This window comes from Adiantum capillus-veneris, chromosome 11 (genome assembly GCF_014529385.1).
Source record: "Adiantum capillus-veneris isolate H3 chromosome 11, ASM1452938v2, whole genome shotgun sequence".
Lineage (NCBI taxonomy): Eukaryota > Viridiplantae > Streptophyta > Polypodiopsida > Polypodiales > Pteridaceae > Adiantum > Adiantum capillus-veneris.
This window is the reverse complement of record NC_140941.1, coordinates 16,663,284-16,678,437: the sequence shown is the minus strand read 5'-3', so window position 1 is coordinate 16,678,437 and position 15,154 is coordinate 16,663,284. Positions and strand designations below refer to the sequence as shown.

General features: G+C 41.9%; 1 protein-coding gene across 1 annotated transcript; it reads right to left on the bottom strand.

Moving 5' to 3' along the window:
- Nucleotides 1-1,899: 1,899 nt before the first annotated feature.
- On the bottom strand, nt 1,900-2,403 carry LOC147446934 (uncharacterized). Its single transcript, XM_086524213.1, has one exon. It carries the CDS (start codon nt 2,401-2,403, stop codon nt 1,900-1,902), a length of 504 nt encoding a protein of 167 aa, XP_086380339.1.
- Between the last annotated feature and the right edge of the window lie 12,751 nt (nt 2,404-15,154).

Sequence of the window (15,154 nt, the reverse complement as noted above, 5' to 3'; positions counted from 1 at the left end):
TCTTAGCCAATGTAGCTCATAGCCATGATGCAAATTAGTGTTCAATGGACAAAGCGATGAATACTGATTTGAGTAGCATCTTAGCCACGTGGTAGCTAAGAGGTAGAGCACCTTGGCTCAGGTTGACTCACGAGCAAAACATGTATCAAAAGCTTCTTAGAAGATTTTCATTATTCTCGTAAGAGAGAGAGAGAGAGAGAGAGAGAGAGAGAGAGAGAGAGAGAGAGAGAGAGAGAGAGAGCATGCTGGGCTGAGGAACTTTCCTTAAGGTTTTAGAGTGTGTACCCAAGCTATCTGCCCTTACATATCTTATGCCTAAATTGAAACTTATCGTATAAGCATTCCATAGTTTGTCGCTATGATGCTCTCATCGAGAGAGGTAACTGAAAAAGAGAAAACTCATTCCGACCCACCTACAATGCAGGGGTCGTGATTGTATGAGGAATACTTAGCCTTAGCACTTTGTCCGTAAAATAAGTCCTAGATTTAGGTTCCTTTTAGTGTTGTTGTGTGTTGATAACAGCCATCAATCATATTAATCCACTTAGTCTGTCCTTGATAGAGTTGCGAGTGATAGCGGAAGCATAATGCATGAAGCGGTAGAAGTGAATCCACCTCACTAGCATGCCTTGCATGCAGAATTGTAAGCCCTTGAGGAGAGTGATGGCCTCAACCGTGAGAACTAAAACCATAAGTGCCTTGCACAGTTTAGACTGGTAGGGATTTTGTGAGCTGATATTCCGTATTTTTGTTAGTTAGTCGAAGCCCTGCTTCCTATAAAATTGCCAAAGCACTTGTTGTTGTTGTAACCAGTTGGCCCGATATTCCATGAAAGAAAACTTGCTTAGAAAATGGCGCATAGCCATACCTGTTGCACGAGTGGGGTTTGTTGTATGTACAGATACGTCCCTTGTATCACATATGCCCGTCTGTTTCTCATGAAATAACTTGCTGGCATATTGTCAAGTTCGTCCCAAGTTTGTATGCTCATAGCAGAAGCCAAACATGGAAGTCCTTTCTTTGCATGATACTTTTCAGTAGACCCAATTTGGATGCTACCATGCCTCAAAGCTATATATACTCTTGCTCATAGACAAATGTGCTATTGAAAGAAAGTCGATCTTGTCAGGCAATCACAAACAATTGACCTTGTCGAATTGTACAATGTATTGAAAAACAGAAAATAAAAATTTCTGGAAAAATATGTACCTCGTACCTGCTTGGCTTGATTACGGAGACAAGCCCTAACAATTTGCTTGACAGCTTCTTGAAATGTTCGTGAATGGGTGGTCCTGTCGAGCACTTGCTGCCTCCTTCATCAAGATTAGCAACATGCCATGCCAATCTCCATGAGATTCTCAAGCATGACCATGCGTTGAACTTTGCCATGCATGAATGAGAACATTGCTCACTCAAGTCATGCTTGAGTGTGAGTTGATGTTGCTTATCGTATTTGCAGAAAAACAAAAGAAAACATGCTTTTGGGAATGCTCATGAGCATTGCCGATGTCGTCAGAGTTGAAATTGTACAAGCATGGAAAAGAAAATTTCAGGCATCATACATACCTGCTAAAGTACTTGCATCAACTTGCCTGATAGTGTTTGCCTTACATGCCATTTGTCCTTGACAGACACTGTGAGATTTGTCCTTGACAAACATCCCTTGAAACAAACTCCCTTTCCGCCATAACTTAGGGTCTTGAAGCTTTCTTGTACTAATCTTTTGGCCCGTTGATGCGAGGAATAATCACAAGCCTTGCTTGTATGACGAGAGCATATAATTTAAAAAATTGGCAAACACAATCTAAAGTTATTTCGTACCTCATAATGTACGTGTATCAACGTGCCATCTGGATTTCTTGGCTTGAATGTTAATGAACCTTGAACCGACTGTCGACATCAATGTTGCCTCGCAGCCTTGCTCGAAACCGTGTCAAACACAATTGGTAAAATTCTCCATTGTAGAGCCCATATGGTAACCACCACTTCAGACCCATTAGCCAAACTAATAGCAGGCCTCGCCGTTGCAGTAAAAAGTAAATTCCGGAAACCTATCCGTAGAATGCTGCAAAAAATCTTCACATACGGATTAAGAAAAACCTTTGGAATTCGGAAATGGAAAACCTGATGATCGTGGCGTTTGTGCACATTTTTCTCAAGCATATCTGCATATTGTTGATACCCTGAAGAAAAATCTCCCTTGCATGTCAAATTTATGCAGTGGCATTTGGATGAATCTTCCAATCCTATGACAAGCTGGTCGCTTTCATGATTGATGTACTTTGCATGCCTTGCATGTTCCTTGCGTCTACTGTCTTGCACTCGAGAAATCCGCTGCAACTGAAATTCGCACTCACTTGATAATTGTTGTGAATTTCTGAGGTTTACAAAAAAAATATGCATGTTGAAGATCCGTACTGCTCAGTCCCGATACGGTGGCTTGGTATGGTGCTGTGAAGCGTAAACGAACAGGTGAAAAATGGAGGGGGGGGGGGGGGGTGAGCCCGTGGGCACCCTCCCTTAGTTTTTTTTAAGTGCCCAAGGCCAATGGCCTTAGGGCGTTTCTGTGTGAAACCCAAAAAGGCCTTGCGTGATGGAGTTCTCTACCGCCTGTGCAGGAAAGAAAGCATGCGAGGATGAGGCGTAGAGGCCGAAAACGGGACGGCCATAGTGTCGAGCAAGATCCAGCAGGGCAGGGCAAACCCATAGAGCTCACCTGCGATGCTTCTGGAGGTGACCGACTTGCCCCGTTTCCCTCTGCTAGGGGTGCTTGCACATGGCTCCTGTCGGATCTACCCTTCGTAAGCGGGCCTGCACACGCCGGGGCTTCTCTTCCCGCCTTCCCCGCCTGTGGAGCACTCTTTCCCACAGCATGCCCCATCGGCTTGTCTACGAATGGAGAGCGAGAGAGAGTGCCCTTGAGAGGCCATGCCTCATGTTGAAGGCGATCAAGAGAGAGAGATCGAGGGAGAGAACGGAAGAGAAGGCCATGCTTCATCCCCTCCTCCATGGCTGCTCCCTCCCTGAGCTCTGATACCAGTGAAAGGGCATGGGGACTGAACATGCTAATCTCCACCCATCCATGCCCTATATAGGCCCTTGGCCTACTAAATATAGGGACTCCCTTGACTGCATGTCCATCCTGGCCCTTGGCCGTGACTGGTCCTACCCTTGTCGTGACAGTTCTTTTGTTGAAACCTAAAAGGCATCACCCTATATACAAAAATGCTCCATTCTATAGCGAATGCTATTTTATGTTGATCATCTCATTTAATGGCTAGTTGGTTGTAGTCGTTGGAGAATCCATCTAGAAAACTATAGGCTTCTTTGTCTACCACTCATTCTAGCACATGCTAAGTTATTGAGAGAGGATCTTTGATAGTAGGAGTGGCAACATTCATCTTTTTGAGATCAAAACTACTGCTTGTAGGCTCACCATGTACCCAGATGCCAAAATAAACAATGTATGATGGATCCACCAACCTAAAAAATGCTACAGGGCTTGTCTCTTCTTGCCAACGACAACCTTGAAGGAGCTAAGGGCTGAGTCTTAAAGGCGTGTATGGCACTCACAGTGCATGGACCGATGCCCTGTAAAGGTTGTAACTGGACATCCCCGTAAAAAAAAGGATGAAAAAGCATTTGAAATCTTTGCACAATTGGCCTATCACTTTTTTCCAAAGAATAGCATGCGTCCCTCTATCCACTGTAGAAAAATGGAGAAAATACAAGATTTTTGAGAGCAAGGAGAGCATTGTCTAGAGACTCCAAGTGCCCCTCATCCAAGAAAAATTCTCATGGGATTGCAGGAGATGCAAGACCTACTTGCACTCCATGTTGCAAGAGGTGGGAACAAAAAAGAGCTAACCAACAACCACGGGCAATTAGAATCAAGAATCAAGAAGGAAGCAGTTACCATGATAGAGGATAAAGGGATGAAGGTGTGTAAATGACGGGGGGGGGGGGGGGGTAACTACTTTGCAACAAATCGCTCACAGGTCAATATGCAAAGCTAAGCACTCACTTCCATCATCCCATTGAGGAGAATCATACTCTTGACTCACCACACTAGGATCTTGCAAGGCAAGAGAGACACTTTCTCAAAGTAAACTCCACCTTGCTATTAAGAATTATTTCTTCTAATACCTTTTCCACATATGTAGCCAATGCTATGCCAAATTGCAACTTATAAGCTAGAGTTATTGATTTTTCTTTACTTTGCTCTTGTTTCTTGTCATAAAATATAATATCTAACTAACCCAAATGATTTTATCATATTAAACTGATCATTTAATGTGGAAGAATAAACAAGAACAAGATTTAGAATATAGACATGTGCTTATAGATCTATCTCGGGCACGGATCAAAGTCAATGGGTCCAAAAGAGAGATGGTTTGTCAAAGAGAAATGCTAGCTAATGGAGCTTGAAAGACCTTAGGGTTAGATTCAGTATAGACCTCCAAAGGTTAGTGTTAAAAGTCCTTATACTTAAGACCTTAGACAAGCTAGGGTTTAGCTTGAGGTGGAAACTTGGCCCAATCTTGAGGTTCTCGTCATGCTTGCTGACTAAGGTGCTTGAGGTTCTTGTTGTGCTTGTTGACTAAGGTACTTGAAGTTCTTGTCATTCTTATTGACTAAGGTGCTTGAGGTGCTTGTCATGCTTGATGATTAAGGTGCTTGAGGTGCTTCTCATGTTTTATGACTAAGGTGCTTGAGGTACGTGCGTGTCATGTTTTATGACTAAGGTGCTTGAGGGGCTTCATGACTAAGGTGCTCAAGGGGTGAGATGTTCCCAAAGTCAACATGCATCCCTACACAAAGGGAGGCAAGCCCTAAAAGTAGGGGCATGAGAGAGAACACACACACACACACACACACTCAAGGCAAGCCAAGTCCAAAGAGGAAACAAGGACACATGTGAAGCTCCTCCCCATGTTTCCCTCATAAGGTGCCTGAAGCCTATTAGTTGACCTCTAAAGAGGTCCAATGAGAATTTAGTTTATTTAAATAATTATCTAGGAATTATCAAGACCTCTCTGGAAAAGGGGTAAGGAGGACACTTGTCCAAATGCTACCCTTCTTGCTTGTTATGCACTAAGCATGTGATTGGTTACGCTTGCAGGGGTCCAATCAAATTCAAGGATGAGCTACAAGTAGGGGTCGACCAAACCAAAATAGGGGTGTGCTTGGGGGTAAACTCTCTCTCTCTCTCTCTCTCTCTCTCTCTCTCTCTCTCTCTCTCTCTCTCTCTCTCTCTCTCTCTCTCTCTCTCTCTCTCTCTTTCTCTCTCTCTCTCTCTCACACACACACATGCTCTCATTCTCACTTTGTGAAAGTGCAAGAGCTCCATCTCCTTCTCCAAGCTTGAGATGTAGAGAGCCTACACCAACAACTCTTGGCTATGGAATGTAAATCCAACCAAGAGCCATTCTTCAATGTTATGCCAGCCATATTCTTTGTCTCCACTAATATGCTACTATACTATGCTAAGCTCTATGAGTAATGGTGTGAGAGGACACTATTTTTTCATTTAGCTAAGTTACGGACATAATTTTTGTGCATGAATCTCTCTATCTTCATTGCACCATCAAGGTCTCAAGGGACACAAAGCTTGTATTGTACCAAGTCTCTGTTTATGGGAGAAACTATAACACAAAATCCTTTTGGAGGGGGCAACGGCTCCACATAAATCCGGTCCTCAACTGTTGTCCTCTAATTCTCTCTGTTGCAAAGTATTGTTCATGTGAAGTTAATTAAGTATAATGGTTATGTTGCTACCTCTGATCAAGTTCACCCTCTATTTTCTCAAATTTTCTCATAAAAGTGATCACTACAGTTTCCTTAATTCCACTATTCTCAATGTTCATAGTCCATTTCCATTACATTGGTATTAGTCTGATAAGTATAACAACAATAACAAGACTGAACAAGTTCCCGTGAGTCGTTTAAGTGACCTTACATGAAAGCTGGATATCCTCACATGTGTTAGAAAAAGAACCGGCATCCACTGTATTTCAACCTAGCTGAAACTATAAAATCTCAAGATTTTGAACTTGCCTTTAAGAAAAGCCGGATTTTTACTCAAGGTCTACTGTAGTTATTGTAAAAAACATCAAATTTTGACCTTAAAATTGGGAGAAATTCAAGTTTTCCCTTATTTTCACCCGCTAGGGAACCTGTAAATTTTAAACCCTGGACCCACCCACGAGCTGTATGTGAAAGCTGGATATCTTCTTTCCAAATGCACATGGATGTTGGCTAGAAACGTTGTAATCAAGACTGGCGGGGACCCTTTGTCCTGCGGCGGCAAGTGACCTACCACGAGTCGTACATGAAAGTTGTTTATCTTCGCATATGGCTAGTACATTGTAATCAAGACCGATAGAGACCCTTTGTCCTGCGACTCTTGCCTGCCCAAAGAAAAGAAAACATACGTCATCCATATATATATCCAAATAGTTTCAAAGATAGTCACAAAAGCATGAGCCACTAAACTGTTGAACGTTGCAAGAGCGTTTGTATGGCCATAAGGCATCACCCTATATGCAAAAAATGCCCCATTCTATAGCAAATGCTATTTTATGTTGATCATCTCATCTAATGGCTAGTTGGTTATAGTAGTCGGAGAAGCCTTCTAGAAAACTATGGGCTTCTTTGTCTACCATTCATTATAGCACATGCTAAGTTATTGATAAAGGATCTTTGATAGTAGTAGTGGAAACATTCATCTCTTTGAGATTAAAACTGTTGCTTGTAGGCTCACCATGTGCCGAGATGCCAAAAGAAAAAATGTATGATGGATCCATTTCTCACATAGGGAGTATCCATTTGTCCATTTCTAGATGTGTTACCTTGGCATTGTCCAAGAATGTCACAAGACCTGTTGAAGGGATATTTAGTCCTTTGTTATGCCTATTAGTTTGAGCAATTTGATGGATGACATAAAAAATCATACGATGTTGTGCCTCTAGGCTTGTGACACTTGATGTGGGTTCAAAGGTATCTAACCAACCCACATAGTAGGTGTAGCAAGTTTGCAGGTTATCTTATTAATGGCTATTTGGTTGTAGTAGTCGCATAATCCATCTAAGAAACTATAGGCATCTTTGCCAACCGCTCATTCTAGCACATGCTCCGTTACTAAAGAGGATCCGGATAATTATATTTGGTAGTAGTAGTAGAAGACATGTAGATTGATCAAGGGGGAGAATGAAGCTTGCAAAATTGGCTCTTTATAACAATTTACCCCACATGGTGGCATCCCTCTAATTTGTATTCCTGCATGGAATTTGAAAGATACAAACTATGAAGTTCAAAAATATTAATGACTTGACGTTGAACACTCCTTATGATTTGCACTTAGACAATGCACAATTATGTTCTAGACAGCCATCAAAATATATATCTAGGAATTAGGGCGCTTTGTATTCCATATTTTTAAACATTGAAAATGCTTATTATCATAAAAAACACGAGATGTTTGATATATAATTGCACAAATATTTTTGAGATTCTATATTTTGATTGCTACTAAATCAAAAAAATTGAGTCCTTATGCACTCATCAGTCCACCTTAACCACTTAGAGAAGGTGGCATTCAAATATGAAGACCGTTTATCTCATCATGGAGACTATCTCAAGGATTCCCCTCGTCTACAATATGTTTAAGAGGTTAAGTCTAAGATGGTCGATTTCGTCATTTCAAGCTACATCTTAATCACAATCTAAAAACCATTGTCAATATTTCTAATGTATTCTACTTTAGAGGGGATTTTTCATGGAACAATGGACGTCGTCGAAGATGAACTCAATTACTTTGTCTCCATCGCACCAACCTACAAAAGGCTACAGGGTTTGTGCCTTTTTTACAATGACACTGACGAAGGAAATTTGGAATGGCGGCCTCTACACCAAAACAAACTCCATTTAACCACAAGGGAAATGAGATGAGGGCACCACCTAGTCTTGGAAGCGTGGACTAGGACCGCTACACAAAGAGAGAGAGAGAGAGAGAGAGAGAGAGAGAGAGAGAGAGAGAGAGAGAGAGAGAGAGAGAGAGAGAGAGAGAAAGAGAGAGATCACTATGAATGAAGCATTAACCTTAGTGTGTGTACAAGGAATGGATAACTTCAAACACTCCCAACACAAATAGCATGTAGATTACCAAACAACCACTCAAGGATTAGCCAAGATCACATCCAGCACTCTCACACACATATAAAAGATTTCTCTTAATTAACAGAAGTAAGAGGAGGGGAGATTACTAGCATGAAACAATTTGCACTCTATAATGTGCAAGAATAGAGTGAATGAATGAGCTTATGGGCTCATGGTGAGTGATACAAAGACTCAATGGGGCTAAGGGAGGCTTAAAATTACAAAGGGGAAGGCCTCTTTATATAGGAAAGAGAGTGATTAGGAGTGAGGTTAAGATCCAAGTGTAATTTGTACAAATGAAGCTTGATTAGGGACATTCAACCAATGAAGAAGCTCCTTCCAAGTGATTTGTTGACCAATTTGCAACTAATTAGCTCCATCATCACTTGTGTTTTCTTCACTCCTTCCTCCATAGCTTGAGTCCAAGAGCTTCCTTATTTTAAAATGTAAAGAATCTACATAAAATCAATACATATCTAGTAATAATAGAAAGGGGTTGAATGAGAACTTATGAATTACAACAAGATTAAGCATGACTTGAGAGGTGATTAGAAGAGGAATTTTGATGGGTTTTTGCGCTTGAGAGAGAGGAGGAAGGAGGGGAGGATGAGAAGACTAATGGCTGATTTTTAGAGAAGGTCTCAATGTGGAAAAGGAAGGGTGTGTGTGTAAAGGTAGAGGGGATGGTCTCCACCACAGTTGAAAAAACTGGCGTCCGCCATTTTGGCCATATCTCCTAGACCGTAGATGCAAAAAAAAAAAAGGTCAGAATCTCCAGCTCATCAGCTACAACTTTGATGAAGACAACTTTTCTTGGATCGGAGTGGAAGTATTTTTTAAAAATTCAGCAAAATCATGTGTCTGGTTCCTTCCTTTACCAAGTCTTCCACTTGGGTCCCATCTGTTTGAATCATCATATGGCTTCAAAACCATGATGATATGAGCCACTCATGACCCTTGAATCATGGGTGCATGGCTCCACAACCACATCATATCTTTTCTTTTCACATTTACATATTTTCCCTTCCCTTTACCACTAGGTTCTCCCTCTACCTTTCATCTCCGGTGAACTAGTCAAGAAAAAATTCCTATCAAATCATTTTTTTAATTTTTCCAAGAGGTTGTTCTCACTCTTTCTTTTATTGTAAACCTCTAGAAGCAAGAAAACCAACAAAATATAATAAACAAAAATTTGTGATAGGCTCGGATCATAGCCCCCCCAAACCTGGCTAGGGGTATTTATGCCTCTAGCCTACTTTCTTTGATCTTGAGCTGACCTTATCCTGATGTGATAAGGCTTTAGATGCCATCCATTTGTCCTGGTCTTGTGCACTTTAGCATCAATGTCTTGAAGTCTGTAAGAGCCATTTTTGAACTTTTTGGTGACCAAGAACGGGCCTTCCCATCGAAAAGGAAACTTTCCATCCTTACGAGTGTCGAAGCGATTGTCATATCGAAGCACCAGAGATCCCTTTTTGATGTCTTTGGATGCTAGCTTTTTGTTGAACTTTTCTCTGCGCTTCTCTGCTTCTTGAGAATAGTGGTTGATGGCTTCTTCACGATCCAATTGCAGCCTCTCTAGATCCATGATCCTTTGATGTACTTTCTCCTTTTGAGAGCCTACCTGGCTACCCAATATTCGAAGACTTGTTAACTTCACTTCAATGGACAAAAGCGCCTCCTTTCCATAAACCAAATGAAAGGGTGTGTACCCTAATGTGGTTTTGAAGGAGGTTCTATAGGCCCATAGAGCTCCATTCAGGTGTTTGTCCCAATCTTGGCGCCTGGCATGTACCTGTTTGGTGAGAATTTTGCAAATGATTCCATTTACCTTTTCCACCAAACGATTGTACTGAGGGTAGTAAGGAGTAGAGTGTTGATGCAGAATATTTAGCTTCTTCATGAGTTCTCCTACCAAGTCTGCTCTAAACCCTGGTCCTCTATCAGATAGTATTTCAAGAGGGGTGCCAAACCGGCAACATATGTGGTCAAAGATGAACTGACTCACATCCTTAGCAGTAATTCTATTGGTCGGCATAGCCTCAGCCCATCTAGTCATGTAGTCTACTCCCATGATGATGTACTCTTTACCTGACTGAGTGCATGGTAGAGGCTCTATGGCATCAATTCCCCACTTCTCAAAGGGACCATATACCTTTATTGGGTTCTGAGGTTCAGCTATGAGCCGTCGTGGTCCTGCTTTCTGACATTCATCACATGTTTGACACCAGTATTTGACATCACGATGAAGACTTGGCCAAGTTAACCCAGCTTGTAGAACCTTTCTACTAGTGACGTCGTGTGCAAAGTGTCCTCCGCACATATCATCGTGACAAGCTTTTAAAATCTCTTCAATTTCACTCTTCAAAGGCACTCTCCTAAGCACACCATCCTTACCAAGACAATACAAGTCATCATTTACTATACGATACCTGGTAGCCTTCCTAGCTAACCATCGCCTTTCCCCTGCATTCAAGTGTTTAGGAGCCTCTCCTTGCTCCAGAATGTGCATAATATCTTCTAAGTCCTCCTTGCCTTGCTGAAGTGGAAGTTTGATGGCCACTGCTCCCACTATTGACTCATTTAACTTTGATGATGCTAGGTGGTCTGCATCCTTGTTCTGGTCTCTTGGCACATGATGTACTTGTGCCTCCCTAAATCTCCTCATAAGAGCTTTGGATTCTCTCATTTTAGTAGAGAGACGGGAATTTTTGCAAGCCCATGTACCTTGCATTTGCCTTACCAAAAGCATGGAGTCACCAAAAGCGTTTAATCTCTTAATTGAATTATCGAGGCACCAACAAAGGCCATGAATTACAGCTTGATATTCTGCTTCATTGTTGGAGTGGACATCTTCTAGAGTGATCCCTTCACCATGGATCCTCTCTCCCAATGGAGATAAGACCACGATGCCTGCAGCTGGTTCTCTTGTATGCTCCATCAAAGTAGAGGCTATAAGCATTGACCAAAGCCTCTAGAGCTGGAGGTGGTGGAAGTTCCTTTCTCTTCAAATGGAAAACTTTTTCATAGCACTTGTTTGTTAAAATGTCGGCTAAGCATGTTCGAGTTGTTCTTTCAACCTGTATTGTATAATGAAACTCTTGAAGTCGCACCACCCAGTTTGCTATTTTGTCAGAGATTTCCATATGTTGTAGTGCATAGGGAAACATATCCTCCACAGTGATAATTACAAACCTCTTCGGCAGCAAGTATGGCCAAAATTTGGTTACCGCAAACATGAGAGCTAACACTAGCTGTTCCATCAGGGTGTAGGCCTTCTCTGTGTTTTCCATGAGGCGGCTAGCAAAATACACAGGCCTCATAAAGGATGTTTTTGGATCTTTTTGTAGGAGGGCAGCACCAATGGCCTCTTCTCCCACACTAGGGTTTACAAAGAATGTTTCTTCCCAACAAGGTTGGAGGATTACAGGGAGTGACCCTAACATTTTTTTAATCTCTCTAAAATGCCCATCACTTTCTTCACTCCAAACAAGCGTCTCTTGACGAGTCAGCTGTTGTAGAGGAAATATCACTTGGGAGAGTAAGTGTATGAATCTACTCAAATATCTTAGCTTTTGCAAGAAAGAGATTAATTGTTTGATGGAAGCTGGGGAAGGTAGATTTAGCAATGTTTCTATCTTTTCAGGATCTACCTCGATTCCATCAATGGACACTACATGCCCTAATAGTGTAACCTTGCTTTCCCCAATGTGACATTTGTCCTTGTTTAGTTGTCCACCCAGCTTAGCTAAACGAGTAAATCCTTCATCAATCTTTCCGAGATGCATACTTTTGGAGCTGTAAATACAAAAGTCATCTATGAAAACCCTTATGGACTTACCAAAGTAAGGTTGGAAGACCATGCTCATGAATCGTTGAAAGGTGGCTGGAGTGTTGGTGAGACCAAAAGGCATGACTCGAAATGCAAAACAGCCCCATGGTGTGATGAAAGTAGTCTTTTTCTGGTCCTCCTCTGCAATGCGTATTTGAAAGTAGCTAGAGTAGCCATCACACACTGTGTATCTCTCATGGCCTGCTACTTCATTTAGAATCTCATCTTGAAATGGGAGAGGGAAGTGGTCCCTCTTTGTTGCAGCATTTAGTGGCTTGTAATCCACGCACACTCGCCATTTACCATTCTTCTTTGGCCTCACCACTACTGGGGAGACCCATTCGGAATCTTCTACTGGGTATATGAATCCTGCTTCTAAGAGTCTCTTCACCTCGGATAACAGTGCATTTTGTTGCACACAACTCCTAATCTTCTTAGTTTTTGTACTACTGGCTTGCTCCCTTCTTTTAGATGGATATGATGCTTCACTGCAGTGACACCTGTAATGTGAGTGTAATCAGAAATAAACAATGATGCATGCTTCTTGAGAACATTTACATAACCCTTCTTTTCTTCTTCCTTTATATCCTTGGATAACATCTCCTCTAGGCTGGCATCCCACACATTCTCCATTTGGATCCTTGGGTTGTCTTCTGATCAGGTAGTTTCCTTTATGGTGATGCCCATGACTTCGAGAGTGCTATCACTCTCTTCACTTGAACTCTCTTCCTCGTCCATAGATGAGCAACATCCACTTGAGCTCCACTCATCAGCTGACGTCTCTAGTTCAAGGTTCTCTTGTCGCCCATTCTTCAAGTTATAAACCACCTTCCGACTATGGACACCCATGCGAGGCCTCAACTCCAAGTCTCCTGTTGCCCAATCTTGCCTAGCTCCTATACCCATGAGCCAAGTTCGTCCTAAAATAAGGGGGTATCCTTCTCCCTTCATGTGCATCACATAAGCATCAACCTCTGTAGTGATTCCAAAAACAGAAACTCTCAAAGCTTTCACTACACCCACACGAGTGACAGAGACATTATTGGCCATTTTTGCCCTAAAGTTTGATGATTCCATTACCTCTAAACCCAATTGATGCATTAGCTTTTCTGTCATGACACAAACCTCTGCTCCACTGTCAATGTAAGTTTTTGGAATCCGTTGTCCCTTGATTTGAGCCTCCACCAAAGGCACTATATCCTTGAGACCATATGCTTTGATTACACTTACTAGCTTACTTCGCTTTGCCCTTGTGCTCACCATTTTTGACCATTGTCGTCGAAGCTTTGGGGAGATATGAAGTAGTTGTGGCCAAGTAATCTTTGGTCCTTGAGGACTCACATCAGTTGTCAAGTCATAAGGTTGTGTCCGAGATCCCATAGGGAAATCAGAGATGTCAATTTGAGACCTAGTACGGGTCTTTCTCTTCTTGGCTTCATCTTTAGTTGCCCGAGATATACTTGCTTCATTGCTTGCATCCTTGCTTGTTTCTTTACTTACTTTATCTTGGACACGCACACGTTTGATAGGCATTGTAGCCACTTTATCTATCTTCATCTTCCCTTTAGCTATTTCTTCCTGGTTGCTTCTGCCCTTGAGGACCTCCTCCATCCTTATGATGCTCACATTTGGTTGAGTAGCAGGGGCTTGAGCTTGAGCACGAGGTGGCTGCAAAATTTGAGGTTGCGGTTGCTCTTGTGCTTGAGCTCTAGCACGGGGAGGACTTACTTGTTGTCGAGGACCTCTGACAGGGTAGTCATATCTTCTAGGATGAGGGCAATTATACATGCCGTGGCCATTTTTCCCACAATTGTAACACAACATTTCCCTTGCTTGACGTCGCATTGGTGGCCGATTCCCACCATTTCCCTCAATAGGCCTTCTTGCACCTTGCACAAGATTTACTCTCAACCCCTCTAGCTGGTTTGTGAGATTGTTTATTTGTTGGAGCATATCTTCTGGTTGACCTCTATTGAGGTCTGGTGCATTAGGCACATTTGAAGGTATGTGAGAAGCTTCCATAGTTGTGATATTGCCTCCCAAAGCTAGCTGGCCAGCTTGGGCTTGATAGAGAATCTTTCTATTCTTTTCCCTAGCAATTCTTAAGGCATCTTCAAAAGCATTTGGAAATTTTCTCTTTACCTTCTCCCTTAGCAAGGGGTACAAACCTGAGATAAATCGATCCTTTTGGAGGCAATTGGGAGCTCACTCACCAAGGTTTAGTGAGTCTGACCATTTTCCCCAAAGTTTCCGAAAACCTTCCTCATAGGTTGCATAACCATGAGGGTGAACTTGATGAAGGGCCAGAAGCCGTTGCCATAGTTCTTCTTCCGAATTGGCTCATTGAAATCTTCGTAGGAAAGCCGCCTTCAATCCCTCCCAATCAACTCTTTGGGTTGGATCTAGAGCCTGGAACCATACCCTAGCTTCTTCTTTGAGCACCAAAGGAAAAGCTCTCAATTTCAATGCTTCGTCATCCCTCCCAAAGACAAGGAAAGCCATCTCTAAGTTATTCAAAAAATCCCCAGCATTTTTTCCACTACGCCCAAAAAAATTAGGGAAAGCCATCATAAAATGGGTTGCCTTCCTCTCAATACAGCACAAAGATGAAAACGTCTAGGCCCAAATCATATCTTATTAAGGGTAGAATAAATGGATTGATAGATGCATTAATCTCAGCTAGACGACAAGGGACTAGTAAGTTCCTTATGATGTTTTGGAACCTAAGCTTTGTGCTAGCTATTATATGCACAGTTTGTCTAGCAAGAGGTTGGAAAGGTCCATATAAATCCCTATGATTCATGGAGTATGCTTAAAGCAAGATGAAGATGTGAACATCAAAAGATACATTATACTCCAAAATAGGAAATATTATAGGGTTAGGGGACAACAATATCTCTCTCAACCTCTTAGCTCCAAAATAGAAGACCAATCTTTGTTGGAAAAAAATCTTTCTATCAATGCGCACATTCACCCTAATATTCTGAACTGATTGAAAGTTGTAGAAAATAGGATTATTCATTGGTGCATTAAATACAAACTTCCATGAAGCACTTCATTGAAGTTGAGCTCTCTTGGATCCCACCATTTGAGAGATGCGAAGAATTTGCTCACCAGTGATTAGCCTAGCTTTGGTGTGACCATCTTCAGTTTTGTAGAGTTCAT

Coding starts and splice junctions, on each gene's coding strand:
- LOC147446934 (XM_086524213.1), bottom strand. CDS start 2,403: ATGCATATTTTTTTTGTAAACCTCAGAAATTCACAACAATTATCAAGT.